Source organism: Rhinichthys klamathensis, unplaced genomic scaffold (genome assembly GCF_029890125.1).
Source record: "Rhinichthys klamathensis goyatoka isolate OS25496 unplaced genomic scaffold, OSU_Roscu_1.1 h1tg000192l_1, whole genome shotgun sequence".
NCBI lineage: Eukaryota > Metazoa > Chordata > Actinopteri > Cypriniformes > Leuciscidae > Rhinichthys > Rhinichthys klamathensis.
In genome coordinates, this window is record NW_026606718.1 from 1351144 (window position 1) to 1376630 (window position 25487).

The 25487-nt window shown below is 38.1% G+C and overlaps 1 protein-coding gene across 1 annotated transcript in view; it reads right to left on the reverse strand.

The window, feature by feature from the left end:
* The window catches only part of ctnna1 (catenin (cadherin-associated protein), alpha 1), a 150120-nt gene extending 131748 nt beyond the window's left edge, over positions 1-18372 (reverse strand). Inside the window, exons 1-5 of the mRNA XM_056262399.1 lie at positions 18131-18372; positions 15150-15258; positions 14867-15062; positions 6847-7013; positions 5257-5376 (exon numbers count right to left, since the gene is read on the reverse strand). Coding sequence (XP_056118374.1) covers positions 5257-5376; positions 6847-7013; positions 14867-15062; positions 15150-15254 — 588 coding nt within the window. The 5' untranslated portion in view covers positions 15255-15258; positions 18131-18372. The remainder of the gene's footprint in view (positions 1-5256; positions 5377-6846; positions 7014-14866; positions 15063-15149; positions 15259-18130) is intronic.
* Positions 18373-25487: the final 7115 nt, after the last annotated feature.

Below are 25487 nucleotides of genomic sequence, written 5' to 3' on the forward strand. Positions count from 1 at the left end.
GCAGTTTTATCTCAGAACGTGAACAGTGACGGGGATTAGCGCAAGGGTGCATCACTAGCGTTAGCATTAGCAAACCCAGCTCACAAGATGATAGAATTATACCAGCTCCTGCCTCGTTGTTCAGAGCTGAAGTGTGGACTCCTTTTACTTCCACTCAAAAGAAACCACTGAGGAGATCGACAAGAGTCATGCTGTTTGCAAAATAAGCCATGCTAAAATATAATACTCTGGAAACGCATTGAATCTAAGCTCACTTAACATCCTGAGGCCATCCGCGCTGCTGAGCGTTTATTTAGAATATGTAAATATGTACTGCACACTTTCCTCTCAATAACAACAAAGGACTGCAGTGAGAAAACAATTAAGAAAGCATCTGATCATAGCGATGTGAATATGTTTGCACGAGCTCTGCAATTCAGCACTCCAGTCACGTCACGTTTATTTCTATAGCCCTTTCTACAATAAATTGCTTTAAAGCAAGCGGCTTTACAGTATTAATTAAAGTGGACTATGCACACTTTTTGTAATATAAAACTGTTAACCTTTAAAGCAGGATGCAAGAAAAAAAATAATAATAATAAATTAGACATATACATAATACACACACACACACACATCACTTTCTATTAGGGATGGGCATTTCAAGCAAAAATAATATTCGATGATCGCTGGGAATTATTCGATTATTATTCGAAAATCGCACCCCTCCCCCACATGCTCACTGGTAAAACGGCATTCGCTCAATTCCTGCTCCGTCATAATATCTCTGTACTTTACTATACGTGTTGTAGTCATTAAAGAAAACGCATTTAGTTTTAATATTTGTGTTTAAATAATATAAATGTTATTTTTTTATTTCATCTATGTTGATTATATGAAAAGTGAACAGCATGAGTAAAATAGGATCATAAGATGCGCAATTGGGAGACATATGGAGTGGGTCAGACATGATTTTGACCACTTTTTATTGTAGAAAGCCTTTCTTTAAAGTGAATTTCATTTTGTATAAATTATATCAATTTTAATCAATGTTTCATCAACCAACTGCCTGGATTTAATAAATAAGCAAATATAACAGACAATATAATCAGGACATGGAGGTGCCGACGCGATCACTTGCAAACCTTTCGTCAGGCCACTAGGCCTGAACATTATTATTATTTAATGTACACATGAGTGGGGTCAAGTTAAACATTTTAGTTTGAATTTTGTTTTATACTGTGCATTGTTGCAATGTATAAATATTTGCATAATTTGTAATTGATTTATTCTTTGAAACTTTAATATTAATTTATGCAATTGCAATGCCTTGATTTTAGAAAAAGTTAGTACACAGTCATAGCCATAAATGCAATGGTACTAATATTCGGCATAATTTCTTTCTGTGTTTTCGGCCTTGGTTTCCTCTTTTTCGGTTCTCCGTTTCGGCCAAGAATTTTTATTTCGGTGCATCCCTAGTCGTTTATGTCTTAAGTGAACGTAAACAGTGCATTCTGTGTTAAAGTGAAAGCATGCTAATAAAGCTGCTGCCGTCCTTGCAACCAATGTTAATTGTCTCTCATTGCTAAATAATTTTTTTGCAAATTGATTACTTTATACAATTTATGTTGTATTTCTATTTCTAGTGCTTGATGTTTAGCACTTGAGTGTTGATGGTGAGTGACTTCAGTACAGCCGCATGCGTTTTGGATGAAAAGAGAAATAGACTCTCTCCCCAAAATGCAGGAAAGAATTTATAAAGAGAATCCAGCCTTACCTACTTAAGTAGGATGTAGGAAGGAGAACACAAATACTCAGCACTTACTGAATAATCCTGAATATTCCATTTTGTTTATTTAGGAGTTGCAGTGTTTCTGGTTGTTTTTGTCCTCAGTCACATATTTGACAATGTTTAATTACACCCTAAGGGTTGTAATTATGTTTAGTTTGACATTAAGTCTTGTAGGCTCTTGACTTTAATAAGCCAGAGTATCCTTATATGGATAGTGTTTTGAATAAGCCGTTTTTAAAGGCCTATTAAAATGTTCATTGTAAAATTAATATTTGTTGTGCTTATTTATTTGATTCTCAATTAAAGGGCACCTATTATGCCCCTTTTTACAAGATGTAAAATAAGTCTCTGATGTCACCAGAGTGTGTATGTGAAGCTTTATATCAAAATACCCCACAAATAATTTTTTACAACATGTTAAAATTTCCAAATATTTCCAGGGTGAGCAAAAACGCACCGTTTTTGTGTGTGTCCCTTTAAATGCAAATGAGCTGGTGCCTCTGGCCCCCTTTTAAGAAGAGGGTTAGGACAATCTCATCTCACGGAATGAAAATATCAGAACAGAAACACTCAGTAGTGGTGTTCATTTTTGAACCAGAGTCGGACAATACTGCCTACAGAGCCAGAGAATATATGCTGTATGGAGATAGAACAGGTATAGTATTGTTTAATTACGGTTATAGCTTATTTGTCATCTTGCTTTTATCCACTATTAATAGAAGCCTGCTGTAGTGGACCCCGTCATAATGATGGCCAAATGTAATGAGTTTGGCTCATGTAATGAGTTTTATGAAGTTTATTGTACTTCACAAAAAAGATGAAGCATCCGTTTTACTACAGAAAATCACAGTAGGAGCTGAATAAACAGCACAAGAAGGGATAGTTCGGCCAAAAATGATATTTAACACATGCATTACTCACCCTCAAGCCGTTCGAGATGCATATGTCAATCTTGTTTCAGACGAACACATTTTCAGTTATTTTAGAAAATGTCTTCGACCCTTCAGTGGATATAATGTGAAGCAATGGGGTGAAAATATGAAAATATCTGACTTCCGGCAACGATCGACGCGCGTTCACGGGTGATTGAAGTCGGCGTACGAGGTAGGACGTAGCGTAGGAACCGTCGTGACGTAGAACGAACGCGCCTGCGCAGCCAGAGAGCAGAGCAAAACAACGTCTACGTCACGATGGTTCCTACGCTACGTCCTACCTCGTACGCCGACTTCAATCACCCGTGAACGCGCGTCGATCGTTGCCGGAAGTCAGATATTTTCATTTATAAAGTTTTAAATATGTATATTTTTACGACAAAACCGCACGGATTACCCTCAGAAGGCCTTCGTTTATCCCCCTGGAGCCGGATGGATTACTTTTGTGAAGGATGTATGCACATTTTGGGACTTGAAGGAGGTGGACCCCATTGCTTCACATTATATCCACTGAAGGGTCTAAGACATTTTCTAAAATAACTGAAAATGTGTTCGTCTGAAACAAGATTGACATATGCATCTCGAACGGCTTGAGGGTGAGTAATGCATGTGTTAAATATCCTTTTTGGCCGAACTATCCCTTTAAAGTCTTATCCATAAACTCTCTCTTTCCCTTGCATTACCATTAACATACACAGAGAATTACACAAAAACACTCATTACAACTACCAGTAAACAAATCTAAACACCCCTTTTAGGGGGCGCTTAATAAACTGGTAAGCTTTATAACCGTAAAACAACTCTGATGAATTGTAATAAAGTGCGCGCTCTAACATTACCTTTCATTATAGGGTGGTTGTGTACACACGCTGCCAACACACATTTGTGTTCAAACACCATTAAAGGGTCACTTCACCCATTTGCATTAAGGTTTGTATTGTTAGAAACCCAGCCATATATTATAATGATGGTGGAATTTTGCTTTTTTTTTTCTGAGATGGGAGAAAAAAGGATTTAAGTGTTTTACTTCCGTCCTATCGTGACGTAAATATCGTCATTTTGCGTCACGATAGGACGGAAGATAAATTTCATTACATATTAAGAAAACTACAGCCTTTAGCTCATTATTATTCAAGGGCGTGGGACCCACTCACCCCACCGGCCTATTACAGATCAGTGGGTGGGACTAAACCTGAAGAAACTAAACTATTAATCCGCCATCTTGCTTGGAAGACAGCAAGCTAAGCTAACAAGCGCTCAAGGAGTTAGATTTACCATAATGCCTGAATTTACGACACACGATATTGAAGACGAGGATTTTGAAAATCTTTTGCTCGAAACTGATGTTCGTGGCTATTTATACGAGCCACAATATAGCGAAGAGCAGCTGAGGCTGATGGAGGAACAAAAGGCGGCGGCGAGAGCAGCCCGGCGCAGACGAGAAGCCCGGGCTTGCTCGCGCTGTAGCGAATTGGTGGTGCTCGTGCTGTAACTGTGCGCCTATGGACACCGAGCTAGAGTCTGTCTGCTGCAAAGAATCTCTAAAATGCCAATTCCTTATTAATTCGCTAATGAGTTTGCCAATGTAACGGGGTTCGTTGTTGTGGGAAGAATGAGACGGGAATGGGCGAACATTTAAACATTTTAATAGTAAAATAAACAAATACAAAACAAAAGTATAAGCCAGCAGCCCCTCAATGCTGGCCACACACAACAGAAACAAAACACACCATAAAATCAGGCCTGTTCCTCTCTCGATCTGCCCTGTCGCTCCTCGTTTTATGCGTCCGCTCCTCGGTGAGAGACGCGAGAGAGACCAGTGCGTCTCACAGGAGTCGTTCATTATCACTCACGCCACCGGCCTCGCGCCGCTCTCACGTCCCTCGTCCTGCCAACTAACTATACATTTTGTGTGAAATGAATTTCTAACTCTGGTGGCAGCTAACGTTAGCCCTGTAGAGTAGACGGAAGAGTGATTTCTCTGATGTTTGCGACTTTGCGCTGTTCTGGATTAGTGGGAGTGGCTTGCGGAGCTGTGCAACGTGGTGCATTCTGGGAGTTGTGGTCTTACACACAAATGCGCCCTAAAGTTATTTTCTGTCTTTTCTCGGTCAAGAGGGCACCAAATTCAAAATTTCTTTTACATTTCGACTACATATATGACCCACTTTCAATAAAGATTAATGTTGAAATGGGTGAAGTGCTCCTTTAAAACAATCCATAGCATTACTGTAAATAACATCTGTGTATTACTTATTTGGGGGAAAAAACACTGACATCAACAGTGAGATTAATTATTAGTTATATAAAGCTATCGGCTCCAATTAAATCGTTTTTTTGTTCAGGTTTTATGCATATGGTGATGTGTACTTTGACAGTTTTTTTTTTTAATTATTAGATCTTCTTAAAACAAAAATTGCAATATATCATATCGTAATCCCTGTATCGTTATATGTATCGTACTGCCAGATTTTTGGTGATACACACCCCTAGTACATCCCCGAATGAAATTAGATCTCTTAACATTGGGTGCGAGGAGTGGCTGAATTTTACCTGCTGCCGCTTGGCCGCCATCACATTCAGTCTGTCCACCTCCGGTTTCAGAGCTTTGTACTGAATACCCAGGTCCTGCTCAGTGCCGGCATTACGCACCTTCACCAGGCTCTCCTCCACCTGTGGAGTCAAGTACATTACACCGTTAAAGAGAATAAGCCTTAATGTCGCTCATTACATTTATTTTAGACCATATATTAAGTGCGACATCTGAAATTCATATATACGTTTATCCTGTTGGCTTTGTATTCGTTACTCAAAACTATTTTAAGGTCCTTTAGGTGACATGAATATTTATTTTCAGATTTTATACCTTTTATTAAAAGAGAGAACAGAAAGGACTGGCAGGCATCAATATGAAATTACTGTACTGAAAAATGATTAGTGACGTAACCAGTGAGCCAGAAAATGCCCCCTACATTCAATTGTGATCACTGCACCTCATTCAACCACATCAGTAAAAGCGAAAGAAAAAATGCCAAATAATAATGTCCAACTCTACATGATTTCCCCTTTCATAGTTTATTCTAATTAATTCAACAAAATGCATTAGACAAGTCATTACATTAGTCAAAATAAGACAAAAGAAATAATTTCATGGTCACACAAGCATACTCAAAAAGCTTCCAGAACAATTCAATGAAGAAAAAAAGCAAGAAAAACAGTGCCTACTCTTTTACAAGGCGGCATCTGCTTCTACTTGCAAATACGTACCAACTTTACCATACATCTCCAATGAAATCTCAAAGGGATGTTTTTCACAGCCCTGCCAGCATGGTGAAATTAATTTGTTCACAAAAGTGAGAAGACCTCTCTACAGTGCATAAAGGACTACACAGTGCCATTCAATAACATGTTGCTTGCAAAAACAGAAAGTGAATGTAATCTAGATTGTACCAACAACATATAGACTAAATGCAGACAAATCTGATTTAAAATCTAGGCGTTTGAGACAAAGTGAAGGCTACAATAAGGCTTGCAACATGCAGCGTTTTCTTTTTTATATGAAGTGTTTTTATTCACACACAGTAACGGTGTTTGCTGTGCATGTAATTACTGCTGGAGGAAGTTCAATAAGAGTTGGGCAATAAAGCCTGAGGGCAATAAAAGTACTGACACCAGCACAGATGATGAAGGGGGTAAATAGGACAAAACTCGGGTGTCTTTGTTTATCCTTTACTCAGCCTTCTGGACCAAAGCCAGATCCCTATGGTACTCCCTTCGGCTTTAGCTTTTTCCTCAGAATCAGAGACTGACGAGGGCTAGAAATAATGAAGGGGGTTATAATAAGAAATTGCAAGCAAGTTCCATTTGTGACTGGATTCCGCGTTTTCGTTAACATTTTCCGCATCGGAGCTTCGAATTTTAAAAGGACAGTATTTATTTGAAACAGAAATTGATTATATCATTATAAAATGTTTTTACTGACACTTTTGAGCAATTTAATACATACTTGCATAATAAAAATATTATTTTCTTTATTAAAAAAAAACATACCGAACCTAAAATTTTAAATAGTAGTGTATATGAGATTGAAAAAACAATGATATTTTTTCAAACAACTTTTCAAGGAGTAAAAATGTGTCTCACCAGTTTGAGCTGAAGCAGAAGCTGGTACACATCAGCCATGTCTGCCAGTACAAGCAGATGAGTGACAGCAGAAAGAAGGGCACGTGCAGCACGGACCATATTGCCTCTCTTAACTGAAGAACAGGGATCCTCTGCAAACTCTCCTGAGGCCATCTTCATGGATTCTCCTACAGAAAAAGATTCATACACAAAGTCACATAATTAGTTTTAATTTGTCCTTTCGTAGCCCTCATGATGCAAGAGCAGCAAGGTCAAGGAAATGATCATTTCCCAATGTGGAAGACGACATAACTCAACATCTGACGATGCAATTACTTCCAAAGCCGCCCTTTGAAATGCTAAAGTCTGGGACCTAATCATTGTCTGTTATTTGATTAAATTCAGCCTCTATTAATTGACAATGATAATGCAGTCCAAGGTCGTTTGCGAGACAACACGAACACACTACAGCACGACATACAGATGTTGCTACAGAGGCTCTTTAGTGGCAACACGGCCACACAAACCCAGTAAACACAGGGCTCGAATTTTGGCATGGGATTGCGGGTATTGCACATAATTTGAATAATTCCAGCAGGTCTCCCACTAATAATGTGGAAAATTCCCCTGCAAACATTGATTCACTTTAGCATGTAGACTGTGTGAGAAAATTAATCAACACAGATTATAAAATCAAATCAATAATTTTAAAACTTTCTGCGAGATGTAATTTCACAAACAGCATGAGTGATTCATCGGTGCTGCGTCTTCTCTCCCTCTCTCTCTCAAAAAGGCTTGCACAAGGCAAGCGTCAACCGCCAGTAGTGCATCGTAACCAAAGTTTATAATTATCACGTCTTGTGAAGTCCTATCAGTTTAAACATTCAGGCGATTTTAAACTATCCAGTACTCACACGCTCTCTGAGAGATGTTTTTCTCTGCACACATACATACATACAGTAAAGCCGCCTCACAGACAGCTTGCGGGTAACAAAAGTTATTTTTCTCAGATTATATCGCTTTAACGGGAAAAAACTCCGGTCTTGGTTAGTATACTCGTAAACATAGTCGGTTATGTCTTAAGCATAAAGCGCTGACAGTGTGACAGTACAATGAAACAGTAATGGATCACTAGCTCTAAAAGTGACAGCAGCCATATGCGCCTGTCATTAATGTTGTCGTCAAAACAACAAAAGATAGCTTTAATTGTAAGGAATCAGAATTAATAGCCTATGTATTTAATTTAGTCAGGACTAAAAGACTATCAGTGTTATTTTACATTTGATTATGCCTACTTTATTCAGTTTCTGAATACTGTTAGACCTACCCAAAAAACGTCTCTTTATTTCGTATTAATTTTTCCTACTTTTTCTGCTCCCCAACTCCCCCCTCAAATTAAAATAATCCCCCCCATAAGAATAACCTAAGGGGGGATTTCCCCCCCAATTTCCAAAACAAAATTCAGGCCCTGAAACAATAAGTATGAGAGGGGCAAAACAATAATTCCTGGTATCAAAGAGCTACTTTGTGAGCTGTGAAACTTAAACCAACAATTCAAGTGATAGGTCTGAATATGGAAGTAAAATAATGCCAAAAGTTTTTGAAACAAAAAGCCTGTTGAATTGCACTACTTGAAAAAAATATGCATTGCATTAACCCTGCTTGTATTTTAATGCATTGTATTTTTAGGGCTTGCATTTTTATAGGCTGAAATTTAGCATGGTTAAATATTTAAGCTGTGAATATTTCAAATCAAATCATTTCAAACACATTTTCATTAGTAAAATTTCAATAATCCATATTCACCTTTCATATTTCATTTCCCAAATATTCAAACTGATTAAAAATACAACCTATAATATTCAACAGGCGGTTTTCGGTCCATTTTATTTCGCTTTGCAAATTCGCTTCCACAAATTCAGTGGTTCAAATTCGACAGTAAATTCAACATTGACATCCAGGAGCTGCAGGAAAAGTAGTAGATTACCGAGCATAATCTCCATCTGCTGTTAGTCGACCTCACCAGCAGGGGGTGCAAGCGTGTGTTGTTGACGAAGACCAGAGCAACAGTTAGTGCAAGCCATTCATTCATAACTTATTTACAAAAATTTAAGTGTATTTGTGATTATTATGACGTCTGTTTTATGTGAAATTCAGTGTGTTCACGATTACTTTTCCTGTGTAGCCTATATGCATCTTTCTCTACCATGAACGATAATGTTATTCCCCCGATGCGGATGTACAGATCCAGTGTTACATTTGACATATTTCTCTTGGTTGTTTAGTTGCCTTAACCTTATATTGCAGCGATGTGCTGCATGCAGTACTAGGGTTTGGTTTCCCTCAATATGTCAGGATTCCCCTGCTGGACATATAAAACGCTTAACGTAGCTTAATGGACATAAAAGACCAAACTCGCAGGCTAGCAGATGGACTCAGAATATGAATTTAACGCGCAAAGTTTAATGTTGAGCGTTTCCCAGTGATATACTGGCATAAATTTGGTTTGACATTGGACATTCGCACATTTAGGGACAGTCTCTAAAGTTACATCCGACATTGGTATACACGTTTCTAACTTAAATACCATTTGGAAAGAACGACTTACAGTCATAAAACCAAGTGTTCATGTAGGTGTCAGGCTCAGGCATAATGCGCAATTTATTCAAATAGATTGAAGTTTGCTATTGAAGTTAGAAACTTTTTGGCCTATAGGACTTGTTACTTTAGAGACGGTCCCTAAATGTGCGAATGTAAACCCAATTTTACATTTAGTCTTTTAGCTGGCACTTTTATCCAAAGCGACTAGTTAACCTAACAATATAGAACAACAATATGAAAGTGCTACTTCCCAGTTTAATCTAATGCAGTACATGTACAATACATACTTTCCAAATAAGGTGCGAGTTTGGTCTTTTATATCACTGTACTGTAGTCCATTAAGCTACGTTAAGCGCTTTGTCCTGACGGAATTCGGGGAATCTTTGAGTATGATGAGGTATTGAGGGAAACAGATTATAATCCCGTTCACTGTAGAAAAGGCTGATAACATAAGGCTACACAGGGAAAGTAACAATGAATGAAACATTAAAACAGCTTTTGTGCCTTTATCATCTTTTCCGCATATATACTGACCCAGATAATCGTCACAAAAAAACGTAATGCATGCTGAGTTTTTATGAATGAATGGCTTGCACTAACTGTTGCTCTGGTCTTCGTCAACAACACGCGCTTGCACCCCCTGCTGGTGAGGTCGACTAACAGCAGATGTAGATTATGCTCTGTAATCTACTGCTTTTCCTGCAGCTCCTGGATGTCAACGTTGAATTTACTGTCGAATTTGAACCACTGAATTTGTGGAAGCGAATTTGCAAAGCGAAATAAAATGGACCGAAAACCGCCTGTTGAATATTATAGGTTGTATTTTTAATCAGTTTGAATATTTTGGAAGTGAAATATGAAAGGTGAATATGGATTATTGAAATTTTACTAATGAAAATGTGTTTGAAATGTTTTGATTTGAAATACTCACAGCTTAAATATTCAACCATGCTAAATTTCAGCCTATAAAAATACAAGCCCTAAAAATACAATGCATTAAAATACAAGCAGGGTTAATGCAATGCATATTTTTTTCAAGTAGTGCAATTCAACAGGCTTTTTGTTTCAAAAACATTTGGGATTATTTTACTTCCATATCTGAATCAGCCACCTCACGGTCTGTTATAAGAGCAGAGCCAACCACTACACACAAGAACAACTAACAAGGTGAAATATAGGAGCTAATCACCAGAGCAGCGGGTGTTCATGTTCGAGGATAAATGCCAGTGGTTAGGGGGTGACAGGTTAATTGCATTAGGATGTCATTTTGTGAAATGCTAGATCGAGAGGAAATTCAAAAGCAGTGAAACACTGGTGAAAGCAAAAGTGCGATTCATGTCTGCCCATAGCCAGAGCTCTCTGACACGTGCTAGCACACCAAACGAGTTTCTTCAGTGAAGGTCGAGTCCCCGGGATAACACTGATGTCTTATCTGATGTGCCTGCGAAAGGGTCATCACTTGCTTCACATCCCAGTTGGCTCATGTTGAAACCTTTTCAATGCGTTAAAGCAGAGCATTTTAACAGCAGCTTAAAATATCAAACTGAATGAGCGCAGTCATACAACCACAAGCCTCACATTCGACAGAGTCTCTGGTTGTTTTTTCGAATGTGTCGGCAAATGCAACAGAACACAATCATGCAGATCTCCGCATCCCACTCAAGTCAAGCATAAAAATAAAAAAGCTTGCAATGAAAGCAGCCAAGAGCGCAAGTAATGGCCAAGTTCATAACTAGCCTGAACTGAAATTGACAATGAAAAGAGAGAAAAATCAATTTGAGGAGGCATTGAGTAAGAGCTATGTGCTCGGGAGGGGGTCTCATTCTTTCCTTTGTTGATGTTTGGAAAAATGTGCAGTGTTCCCTGGTAACAGGAAGCAAGTCTCACAGAATGATGGCAATCTAAAAAAACAAGATTTTCTGGGTTATTGCGCAAGCGGTGGTTTCCACAGACGCTGGATGATAGCTCAAAGACCCTTTCTATTTTTACCCATCACTTAAAAAAAAAAAAGATTCGTCTGACAATAGACCACACAAAAAGCCAGGAGAACTAAGGACACAGAGACTGTCATTCCTTCCAGAGGGCGAAATCAATAAGACCATTTTCACAGGGCCTGATAGTGATCAGTGCATCCATAATAAACTCACATCTATCACTTATAAGGTAGCGCTCACGAGAGGACCACAGTGGCTTGTGATGAAATGTTGAAAGTGGACGTCTAAAGGCGGCACAATGAGCATCCAGACACCTTGCAGGGAAGGCAGACAGCATTCTCATTCCCAGCATCCTTCATCGCCCCGTTGAAAAAGTGCGAAGCAATCAAAATCGGTTTCTATGGTAAATAAGACAAATTCCACCCAGAAGACATGCTAATGTTGCACATATACATGCAGCAGACAACTCTGGAGCTGTTAGGGAGAAAATCGTTCAAGGATTCAGTGGTTTCTAACGTGCATTACGCAACGATTACATTTGCCCGGCTTGCAGAACAGCTGGTAAGCCACAGCTGGGTACCAGGATCTCTTTTCAATCTAGGGAAGCTTTAACCCCACTCAATGGTGGCATTATCAGTTGAACCATGCATGGTCGAGCAAAACTGCATAGCTGACAGTCTCTGGCACCAGCGAGCAACAGTGTCTGGATTCCACAGCCAATGACAGCATACCAAAACCAAAGTGACATTCCCCGGCATCACAGCAGCGTGCTGGCCGGCGCTTGACAGATTTTATAGCCCAAACTAAGCCAATAAACACTGAGTGCCGAGTCTGAAACTGACAAAGATGTTATTCCAACAAGTAATAAGTGGGTTGAGCCTGCAGTCTGCATCTCAGAAGTACGACATGCCACACTAATTCCAGAAGAAGGGGGCATTCCAAGTCGAGAAGCTCATGTCAGCCATTCACTTCGATGAGAATGTATGGTGATGACTTTATGGTTACAGGTTATTTTTGTCACATGCCAACAGAAGGCAACAGATTTTACATGAAGTCTCACACAAGTAAAGCATTGCCTTCTCCACATCTGACATCACCCTTGACAACTGGCAGACGTTAAATATACAAGTTGTTTTGTGCTTCTTTACACATCTTTGGCAACCGAGCATAAATAAAAATATCTTGATGGATCAGCGCAGCAAGTCAAGGCAAGCTGTTCACTAACAAAAGTGACAATCCCTTCTTAGAACAGGTAGCATAGCCATACACCTAGAATTAGTTAGCATAGGTGTCAAAAATGGCAGGAAAATTTACTTTGCACTAGGGCTGGGCGATATGGCCAAAAAAAATGATCACGATAATTTGATGCCATCAAGGCAGATTTTTGCTCCTAAGTGAAAGTTGTAGAAACTAGAGCGTTAATTGTGGTTTTAAACTACTCTTTATTGTCAGAACATATCATGATAAACACTTGCCAAACACGAGAACATTTGCCAAATCTGAGGTAGAACATTCATTTTTCCTTAACAAAATAAATATCTTATTTGAAAAAAAAAATGTCTTAGTTTCTGCATGTGCTAATTTTTATTTGGTAAAATGTAATATTCTGACTGTTTGAGTTTTATTAAAATTAACCATTGGTCATCCAGCATCATGCATTTAGATCATGATGACCACAGATAAAACCAGGCATAGCCTATAGCACCTCACTATCATAGCAATAATATGTTACTTTATGGTTTCTATGGTATTTGTATGGAAAACTGTAGCCTAAATACATTATTAAATAATGTTATTATATTCCATTAGTCCTTACATTGTCTACATTAATAATATAATACAATTCAATATGTATATCCCACATTTCATGGTGCAGTTAATATACTAGGCTAACGTTACAGTAAATCCGTAATAAATGATGGGAATTTGTAGAAGGAAAAGCTTTCTGACTGTATCGTTGTGCACAGTGTTTCTCCTGTTCGCCAGCGCTGTTTCATCTGCCTTTAAACTGGTTGAAATCACTGAGACATTTGTGTTCTTCGCTGAATTCAAGTGCTTCTCACTGGATCTTGTGACCGAGGCCGATCAGAGTAAACGCGTCTGCTCTAGTGAGCTGAGCTCGCGCTGCGCTGCCGTTTGGACTGAGCCAAACGGATAAACAGTCCGTGAGGCGCGCGGTTTAAATGAGTTTCGGTCCGCTTTTGGCACATAAACATTATCGAACGCTTGATATCGTTTTATCGAGAAAAATTATATCGCGATAACTATCGTTATCGTTTTATCGCCCAGCCCTACTTTGCACCGTAAAATGAAGGCCTCCAAACTCATGCTGATATGATGAGGCTATCGCATCTTATTTAAATGAGTCAAACAAAAATGTGCGCTAACTAGAGTGTAGCGGGGTCCACGTATCAATATGAGCAGGATCTTTAATCAAAAATGCATGGCAAACAAGTCATGAATAAATGAGTCGTCGTGCAATTTGACAGGGTTAAACCCTTCTATTAACCTGCCTTCTCTATCCTCTTTCCGCAAGAAGACATGGCAGACATGTTCTGTAATGAGAACAAACAACATGAGATTGAATGAGGGGATATAGAGGACAACAGTCTTGGAAGTACACACTCCATTGCATGATAGCAGCAACTCTGATAGCACAAGCCAAGCCCTCTTAATTCAAAAATCCATCCAGACATGCAGATAAGCATAGACAGATAATAAAAACAGGACATGAAACCTCTCATTAAAGTCATTATTTAAATTAGGATATTTCAAATGTTTCTTGTAATAGTTTCAATGGCTGTGGCCACTTTTGAACTCTTATAACAGTGTTATCACCAAGACTAAGTGTTAAAACAGTTCACAAATCGATTCGATACTGATTCACAAGCTCGTAATGTGATTAAGAAAAAAATTACAATAGACAAGATATCACAAACAGGTTGAATTAAATTACAATTAATATGGTGCAAATATTTAGCAAAATGTTATTTTTTGTATATAGCTAACAAATCAAGCTATGGACATTGAATGGCTTTCCTGAGATAAATGTAATGTGACATGTTATTTACAAGCCGTTGTATTGAGATCTTTAAGTGGTTAAAACTAATTGAGTGATTACATGAGACATGAATAATCAGTAAGTTGTACTGTTTGTTTCAATAAACCTTCAAATGTTATTCATGTTTATTTTGTGCTAGAACAAGTAGAAAAGGGGAGACGATGATCAGTTCACATGCACATAGTGCTGTTGCTTGAACAAGTGAATTTATTATGAAACTGACAGAATTTGAAAGCTGAAACGGTTTCATATCAAAAGTAACAGAATAAAGCTTATTGCGATTATTGGATGGTGGCGCGCTACAAATAATATTTAGTGAAGTTTTGTTCACACATCACCAGAAAACAGCATAGAATAAAAGACTGATATTGGAATTTAAGAATTGACAACAGTTCATCAAACTGATTAATCTATATTGTCACACCCAGCCTTCTTTTTTGCATACCTTGCTTACGGACATCCTCCACGGCTGCAGTCAGCTCTTCCTTTAAGAACTGGCTCTCTTTAGCAATCTTCTCGCCTTTCTCCAGGAAGTTCAGGGTTGCTGTCTCTACAGAGGCTGCCAGAACATGAGCCTTCTTGGAGCGCCCCTTCTTCTTGTTGGATGGGCCTTTGTTGCTGGAGTTCACAAGTGTGGTGACCTGCAAACAATTTTAAAAAATAAATAAGAAAAACTGTGATTTTTGGTGATTAATACAGCAGTGTGAAAACTGAAAAAGCAGCCTGACCTGGGTAACCAATGGCTCAAGCAGTCTTTCCACCGCCAGTGTGCGGATCTCCAGGCTCTTGGGATCCCATTTGAAGTTGATGTTTGCTGTGTTAATGCTCGTCATGTTTCTAAGGAGAGAAAAAGCAATCAATGGATTAAGAAAGGTGGTGAGACAAACAAACAGTCTGGGGCTGTCTTTTATCAAATCAAATGTCACATGACAGACTTACGTTGAGCACGCAAATACTAATGATGTAAATATTCCACACTGTTAAAGGCACACTATGTAGAAATTGTCTTTTTGTCAAACAGCGACCCCTTCCTAGTCTCTTCTGACCGCGTATTCTTTGCTTTTTCCATCGTCGAGCATCACGTCTGAAATGCGCGCAAGTGTCTTCGTAATTCATGTTGTTGTTGATGTGTGTGACGTCGTTGCCATAAAGCATGTCGTGATTCTCGCGTGATTTGTCGGGGGCGCTCCTCTCAAATCTGCATTGCTGGTTTTTACAGCGGCTGTTATATTAAAGTACAATTCTTCCATAGTGTGCCTTTAACCAAAACTCATACTCGTGCCGTCTGAGCAGCTCTATTTTCCACTCTTATTTTCTATTCAAACAGTGACCACAGTTGTATTGATCAGCAATCTTGCACTGAAGGACAGGGATAATCAGCCTACCCTGAGGGCTCTGCTGTTGTTGCAGGGGTCTGTCTGCACTAGACAGCCACACTAAATGGACATTGTTTGCTATATAGGTCAGGGAATGCTGACAAAATGGGCGAGGTCAGTGTTGCATGACCAACACATTGCGAATAAAACCTTTGAATTCAAATGTGTCCTACAAAAAGTTAGAACATTCGACTTTGGCCTAAGAAAACTGAATAATACACAAGTACTTTTATAACAGAAAAAAAATTACAATAAAAATAAATAAGAATAATTTTCACATATTCAGGCTCAATTTGGTGGAAAATATTACTACTTAGATAGAATTGGTTTGTTACCATCAAAAAAAAAAAAGAAAAAAAACTTGGAACACAATTTTGTGTACTTTAAACCATCAAATAGCTTCTTTACATTCCAATAGAGTGCATTAGTCAGGTTCCGGATGTAAATATACAATATAGGCCTAGATTTTCTATGTAGGGGAATTTATTTAATTAATTATAAATTTTACAAACCGTTAAAGACAGACCGTTAAATATAAACAAATCTTGGTTTAACTAGTAACTGAATCTTTTTTAATAAATTTAACATATTGGAATTTGTGATGTTTTTAAAAAATAGCATGTCTTTGCTATTCCATATGAAATAACCTAATTGTTTTTATTTTTATATATATATATATATATATATATATATATATATATATATATATATATATATATATATACACCATATAATATACCAATTTCCATGCCAGCATGGCTCTCTGAAAGCTGGCCAATTTAACAGGAATTTTGTCAACAGAAAAATTACACTTCCACAAAAAGTGTATACCCCCAAGAGTATTAAATAATAATTAGGAAATGCATTCCAAAGACTTTCTCTATTCTTCATTAACTCCAACCATTTAGTTTTGAAAGTGTCATTAAGTGGACTATAATCTAAGACCTCAAGTCCCCTCTTTAGAGTAACAAATTACCTCCTTTTTTTTATATAATCTGTCTTTTTTTTCTCCAAATAATGTTAAAGTATATTGTCTAATTTCTTAATCACCTTAAGAGGCAGATCAAATGATAAAGATGTGTATACAGATCTTTCCTCTTTGACAATAATACCCTTCCAAATGTTGATACACAAACTAAATTTCTTTGTTTTCTCAATAATTGGTTCAAAATTTAACTGACTCAATTTTTACAAATTACTACACAGAGATGTTAATTGGTGTTTAACTGTAATATTCTCTATTTCTGTTGAAGAACAATCTTTGAGAGTTTCACACACACACACACACACACACACACACAAAAAGTCATCCGGGTAATTGAAACCGTTGCTACTTTCATGTATTGCGTCACACCGCGGACTCGCCCACTCTTATTTCACGATTGTTTTGTACAATTTAACTTAAGTAGCTTTTTCCTTTGCGACAACGTTGAGAATGTACAGGTAAAATGATTAAATAAATTCAAATAAAATCTGTCCAAGTAATTATTCATTTGGTGAGAAACTTAACTTAGCCGTGAAATAAACGGGATAATGTAACTTACTTTCACTTCACTTCCATAATGACCAGCTGACTGTACATTAACGTTACATATACATACATAAGGATAAATATTATCTGGTTGTACTTTAATTACAAGTATTGTATCTTTGGTAGACGACACATTATTTCAGTAGACAACAACACTATCTGAATCCTGTATTAAACTGCGAAGGGCAGAACTCACAGGAAGGGCCTGATCCCTAGTTTGTGGTTTAGGCGGAGCCCTAAAGTCCTCGTATGGATTTTATATTTCTCAAACGCCTTAACCTATCATTATAGGCGATTAAAAATAGTCAACCATCCACAAAACACATACGATAACATTTAAATGGCCTGTTGATCAAAAAACACATTCAAGAATAAAACTCCCGACACATTTGTCCTGATACGAGACGTGCAGCTAACAGCTAACAACTAACAGTTAGCATTCCCACCAAAGTTTCCAGGATAGCTTCTGTTTAATACTTTAAGACGTTGTCAACTTTTTTTGTCCTTTCGTTACGATTCTAAATTCGTCAAAGGGCAATTAACAAGACGTTTACAAGAAAAAAAAATGGTGTTAATTCAGTTAAATATGAAACGACATAGAAATATCCCAAACATTCCATGAAGTTGGGAAACGAGCTAACACAGTGTAGCCACACACTCAAATTCCGCATTTTGTCTCCTATACTCACAATATAGACACATACTGAACCAGTTATGAGGCAAATCTACTTTTCTATGAGTTATTAATGAAAATAATGCCATTTAAACTACTTAGACAAAGGCAAACCCTAACGTTACTCACCAGACTGTTTGAAATTCCTGTCAGATTCAAAATGGAGGGATGAGACTTTTAAAATACTGTGGTAAAGTTTTTCCGCGTGTTTAATCCCTCCCAGCGGCTAAACAAAAGCCAAATGATATAATCCACTAAAACTTGACTAAAAGAGCCCGTTCGAGTAATAAATGGAAGAGTCCGTTAAGTGTTTAGGAGGAGTTTCGGCTTTTCCCGTGAGGTCAATGAGGAGGAGGAGGAGGAGGGTGATGATGGCGGATTCCCAGCAGTCAGTGTTATCAGGTGTGTTTGGGAGTGGCTCGAGAACTCGAGAAAAGTTCATCTGAACGCGCAGTGGGGGGCATTAAAACACAATGGTATAAGATTAAAAGGTGTGAAGAGAGATTTGAATCTGTGAAGGGACTTTTTACATGGTTGTTGACTGAATTTAAAGGCGAAAGTGCATATTCTTTCTCTACTCATTATCAAGTTTCAGTTCAGCTCAGTTCTGTGCTTTATTTATTGGCATGGCAACAACAGTAGGCTAAATTTGTTTTACAGCAGAAAGAGACAATAGGACTGTTTAAAATAATACACAGAAAAGACAAATACATAATTAAGTTTTTTTTTTTTTAAACAAGGATGAGCTTTAAATAACATTTGTGATAAGGAGGCAGACACAAGACCATCTATCTACCTGTCTATCTATCATTTGAAAAAGAAAGAACACCCTTTTGAATTATCAGGACATAATAAAAAATCATCTGGTCATTAAAAACAGGTCTAAAAAAATTGACCTGTAAATACAACCTCAGATGAAAAACAAACAACACATGACATATTACACTGTGTCATTATTTAACAAAAATAAAGCCAAAATGGAGAATCCATGGGTGACAAACATATACACCCTATGATTCAGTTGCTTGCAGAGCCCCTTTTAGCAGCAATAACTTGAAGTAATCATTTTCTGTATGACTTCATCAGTCTCTCACATCGTTCAGGAGAAATTCTGGATCGCTCTTTTTTACAACGTTTGTTTATCCACAGTTCTCTGAAGGTCAACCGGGTTGAGGTCTGGACTTTGACATGGGCCACTGCGACACCTTGATTCTTTTCTTTTTCAGCAATTCTGTTGTAGATTTGCTGGTGTGCTTTTGATCATTGCCCCATTGCATGACCCAATTTCTGCCATGCTTTAGCTGTTGGACAGATGGCCACACATTTGACTCTAGAGTACTTTGGTATACAGAGGAGTTCATGGTCGACTCAACGACTGCAAGGTGCCCAGGTCCTGTGGCTGCAAAACAAGCCAAAATCATCAGCCCTCCACCACCATGCTTGAATGTTGATTTGAGGTGTTGTGTTTGTGCTGATATGCCGTGTTTGGTTTTCGCCAAACGTGGCGCTGTGCATTATGGCCAAACATCTCCACTTTGTTCTCATCTGTCCAAAGGACATTGTTTCAGAAGTCTTGAGGTTTCTTCAGATGCAACTTTGCAAACCAAAGCCATGCTGTCATGTTCATAGAGAGAAGAAGCTTTTTCCTGGAAACAACATGCCTTCCAAACATAATTCTCCAGTCTTTTTTCTAATTGTACTGTCATGAACATTTAACATGTTAACTGAGGCCTGTAGAGTCTGAGGTGTAGTTCTTGGGTTTTTTGCAGTTTCTCGGAGCATTGTACTGTCTGACCTTGGGGAAAATCTGCTGGGACGTCCGCTTCTGGGAAGATTGGCAACTGTCTTGAACTGTCTTTCCGCATAATCGTCCTCACTGTAGAATGATTTACTTCAAATTGTTTTGATTGATGGCAGCAACAATTGCTTCTCTAAGATCATTGTTGTTTTCTTTCCTCCTTGCCATTGTGTGAACACATACCTGAATTCTCCAGACCAACAAACTCCATCCATCTATCCATCCATTCATCCATCCAAGTTTAAAATATCTTCTTTAGCAACTTTGTATTTAAATTACTTATTATTAATAATGATTTAATCTCAAGGTCAAATTAATCCTTTCTTATAAATCTATAAATGAAAATGAGGGAGTAAGAAATGCAGTGAATATGAGCAGCTGGTATGAGATTTTTTTCCCTCAGAAGAACACAGTGCAGAGTGCAGTACAAGTGCGTCTGACTCATATAGGAAGTTATTGAGATGTGAGTCCCAGGCGAGTTGTAGCATGAATAGTAATAATCTTACATTTTCAGCAGTTTATATTGAGAGGGCATAGTGCTCTCACTACAATAAAGCCAAGTGGATGATAGTCATTTAATTTATTTTGTATTTTCTAAGAATTCATAATGGAACTCTGCATAAAGTTTTATATTTTAGCTGGAATCGTAATAAAGGTATATTTTATGCAAGACTGATGTATTCAACTTTGGAGCAGAGCGAAATCATATTCAGTTTGAATGGTGGTCTCAAGTTATCCTCTCCATCAGTCAACAGAGGGAGAGAGAGGCCACATAGTGAAAGAGTAATACAACCATCATCACACCTTAACCTCTAGTGGAAATGATTACATCTATGCATGATATAGTTATGCTGACTATGTGTCATACAAGGCTGTTCGTGTGCTTGATAGGCCTAGTCCTTTTGGGGGAGGGTGAACCGATGTGTGAGAGTATGACATAGACCATATGCACTGCTAAGCAATTTTGGTGAAGGAGGGGGCTGCAATGTGGATGACAAGTACTTTGTCTTCACAAGCCTGAATACCAATGTGAAATATAATGAGCAAATCTGCCAGACCCAAGTGTTTTTTCTTGGAGCTTAATGAAGTGGAGGAGCAATAAACAGGTTATTGGATGGGGCCAGATGTATTTAAAATAAACATGCGCATCTCACCTATAATGGCCGCACAAAAAAGATGACGGTGCATGAAAGCGGATGTTTTATTCTCTTCAATATGTTGTTTTTGTAGCTAGTCTGTCTGTGTTTTACTGTGTCATATGGCATTTTCTAATTTTCTATTTATGGGAACATAAAACAGCATTGGGGTAATTGACAGCTGTGTTAATTTAGCCCTTAGAAATTCATATTTTCCGTAGGTTACGCATCTCACGGTTGTTGCCCGTTGGGAAACTGCTGCCGTTCCCTGGAATGGAAATAAATAAATAACTCTCTGACAAATCAGGAGAAGCCAAGTGGTCATAATACCAATTAAATACACTCAGGAAATTGCTTTAGTGGTAGAGCACAGACAATAATCTAAACTCAGTGCTAAGGAAAAGAGAGTGCATTAACAACGATGACTTGTTCTTCGGGCACTGGAGGAAGAAAAAGCCCACTAAATTGGTTGCTTGGACTAGACATTAATTAAGAACTTGCACAACCTCTTTGTTCAGTGTGGAGCCTTAACCCGCTTGCACTGATTTAAACTTATACCGGACATTAAGGGGTGAGAGGGCTGTGTAGAAAAGAAGCCTAAAACAGTAATGTCCCTCTGAATTTAACAAGAGTGGCCATTTTTAGCCATGAGCTCCTCTTTTTCCATTGCATAATTTATCCCTTTTCTTTGTATGCATAATGCTGCATAAAGCTCCAGTTTCAGTTTTAAAAGGTTGTATCTAAAATGGATAGTTCCCCCTGAAATTAAATGTTGTTTGAAACCTGTATGACTTTCTTTCTTCTGTGGAACACAAAAGAAGACATTTTGAACTGTCTTTGTTCATACAATAAATGTGACAGTAAATGATGACAGAATTTAGATTCTCAGGTGGTCAGTCGCATGCTGGTCTGTTCTTATATGATCTCAGACAGCAGGGGAAAAGCAATGCTAATTGCTAATGATGCAAATGTTATCATGCCTTGTTAGGATAGCAAAATAGCTTATAGGCCTTTAAAAGGTAGGAAATATTGCTTCTCTTATTGTGTTGTTGTTGATATAACAGGCTGTGCATCCATTCAAACAGTATTTTCATTGGTTCACTTGGTAAAAGCTAGCCAAATTAGACAGATGCCAAAATGGACAGGTTGCTTGAGATCCCCACATCCTCAAAAACCATGCGCAAAACTATTACGCTATAAAAAAAAATAGATTACATTAATTATGGGTTCACCTGCAGCTAGGATAAACATGGTTTGTGCCAACAACAATGTGTTTTGTGCAACGAATTATTGGCTGCCGAGAGCACGAAACCATCAAAATTCATGAGACCTTTAGAAACCAAAATTGTCTGCTTCCTTTTCAGCATGTCATGTTAATCATTTTGCCTATTCCTGGGCTTATGCGGTTCATAATGATATTAACACTTTTCAGTGTTTGATTTTATATACATTTTCTTACTGTTGTATGATAAAACAAATTCCTGAAACAAAACCAGCTGAGAACCACTGTCATTAGGTTCACGAACACATCCAAACTGAAGATGGAGTGATAATTATTGCATGTGTTAAATAATAAATCTTATTATGCAAAATAATAAGTAATCCTATGTGCAAAGAGGCTGCATACAATAGGCCTATGTGTTATAGATATCCACGGGTATATTTTTGAAGGCAAAGCTTGTGATAAATTATTCCTTGTTATTATATGGAAGAATTGGACATGTCTGTCACTCTGAATAAATAATAAATGATCTCTATTGCAATCAACTGTTTAATCAACATGTTACTTATGGGGGCTCAGAGGAATTTTTCCCAGGAATGGGGTTTGTGTGAGAATGTCTGTAATGACGACTTCACCACACCCGACTGAGTCATCCCTGCAGTCTCACATAGACCACTATGATGTCATCAGTGAGAGCCGTTATCAGCATGGCACAGTCATTTCCATGGTCACAGCATTCCTCTGCTATGTGATTAGTAACGTTTGGGGCCGTGTTCGGGAGTACATCACTCACAGCCAGCCCTGAAGCCATGGATCAGTACTGCCTTTCACACTAACAAGAGCCTTAGAAAATCTGGGCTTCATCCCATACATACACACAAATACAAATGAAACTTGGGAGTACTAGCACACAGAGTACTATGGAATTAATGATTATAATAAAGTGATCCTGTCCGCACTGAGATTTGATGTTTCTCATAATGAGGCCAATTGTGGACCGATAAACACGGCCCTGGAGAGAGTCTATTTTGCTAACGCAATGCTTGGGTGTTTTTTGGGGGGTTCAATCAAACCTTTGGGAATGATGTTGACATGGCTTTGCATTATTTAACAACTAACTGACATTTCTGAATCAAGCTCTGATGTCTGAAGTCTTTGATAGGGGTCTGGTGAGCGCCACCTTGTGGCTAATGCCTACACATAGTGGCCAGATTTATCAGCAAAAATAAATGTCATTCCTAAGCAAAGGCAACAAGAGAAATTATGTGCACTTAAACCTGGAGCGAGACATGTTTAGCGTGGAAATGTCAACTTTTCAGCTCTTTTCCGAGTATTTCAATTCATCCATTCACGAGAACAGAACTAAAGGCTCTTTAAATACCGTTATACCGTGTTGTGATGATCAATTTAAGCTGTGACATTTAATAGAAGCTGGCCGGTCTGTTCTAGGGTCCGTGAGATAAATGTAATATTTGACATCATTTCTCATGCATGCATAAGATTCTCACTCAATGACTTATCAACTGAGGCCTGTTCATCACTGACGTGCCTCCGGCACTCTCTGCTATTAGGTTCATCTGTCGCGCAGCCCTATTTTGTAAAGCCTGTCACTTGGGAGCTGTTCCATTTTACTATAAGATCCACATGGGAGCTAGATTAAGAAGTAGGTGAGCTGGAGAGTTTAAAACACTGTGATAAAACTTGAAATGAACCATCATTGCATTTATTTTATTTTTGCGGCGCCTCATAGCAGTTTTCCCTGCTTAGCTTATTATAGGATTTCGAATTGACTCCTGCTCAGTGCCGCAGATATTTAATTGTATTTTGCATTGACTGGTGTGCAGTGACAGACGGTATAATGATCTTACCGGATGTTTACCATCCCTCTTGACTTAGAAGGAATGAGTTAATGAGCTATTTATGGAGGGGTCACATGCATTGAGTGGTTCATATTTTCCATGTTGCCTTGTGAAGGTCTGGTTGGTAAATTGTCAGCGTTCCTGATAAGAAAGTGTCTTTGATTGGTAACAGACAGCATTTTCTCTGTCACACGCGTATGTAGAAATAGGGGGATGAGGCAAATAGAGCATGGAGCAATTAATACCAGACCTAGTCGTCACTGATTTTCCGATAATAGGAACTAGAGCCTCTCATCGACTTGCGTGTAGGAACTGGAATGATTTTAATGTCAGCGTGTCTCTGACTGTCATAAATTTCTGCACATTTCCGCATTTCATGCTAGGCTGCCACAGAAACTGTCATTCAAAGTATTTTGCTATTTTGAAGTCAAGTGGCTTAGAGAAAAAAGAAATTGTCGGAGTTGGAGAGAGAGAGAGACACTCATTTCCTGTTGAGCTGGGTCAATGCAAGGTTTTCTGATGGGTTCCTGGTGAGTCACTGCGGATTAATACAGCGGCTGTGAATATATTGAAGTTTGAGTTCATTTAGGGTCTCACTAGCCCAGTGTGATCAAGATCTATCTAACTTACTCCACAGGGCTTCTGCTTCCTTCAACCTATTATTGACACGAACTGCAGAGAATTATTGAACAGGATCAGAGAACACTGTAATTACGATTGCATTATGTCATGCGTATTTTTCATGACAATGAGTATCAATACAAAAGCCAGCTTGTTAAAAGCCTGATGATGACTTCTTGGGCTCTTAATAGGGCCATTGTGAGCCTGTAAGTCACCTCAAGACAAAAGACACCCTCTCAACCTGTAAAATATAGGATTAAAGAGGGTTTCACACATCTAAGGGCCGGGCATGCTGTGACCGTGCAAGCTCTATTAGATTGAAATATAGCTTGCTGGTTTTAATGGTTTAGTTTACTTTTGCACTTTTGGTGTCCTATGATATGATCATACACACACACACACACACACGTTTTTGGTAACGTTTTTTTTTTTAATGGTCTCTTATGAACACACAGGCTGCAATTATGTGATGAAAAATACAGTACAACCTGTAATATTGTGAAATGTGAAAAATATTATTTAATATAACTGTTTCCAATTTGATATATTCCTGTAATGGCAAAGCTGCATTTTCAGCAGCGATTAGTCCAGTCTTCAGTGTTGAAAAAAGATGAGCTGTGTAATATTTGTGTGGAAACCCTGATCAATTTTGTTCAGGATTCTAGAAATAGAAATCTGAAAAATGTAATGACCTTCGCTGTCACCTTTTCAATCTAATGCTGAATAAAAGTATAAATTTTTTTCTGTATATATGGGAAGTTGCACGCATTTCTTTTGAGTGATTCCAGTAAGTACACTGAAATACAATGCAATATTACAATGATAAAAAAAGATGTTAATTCATACATTT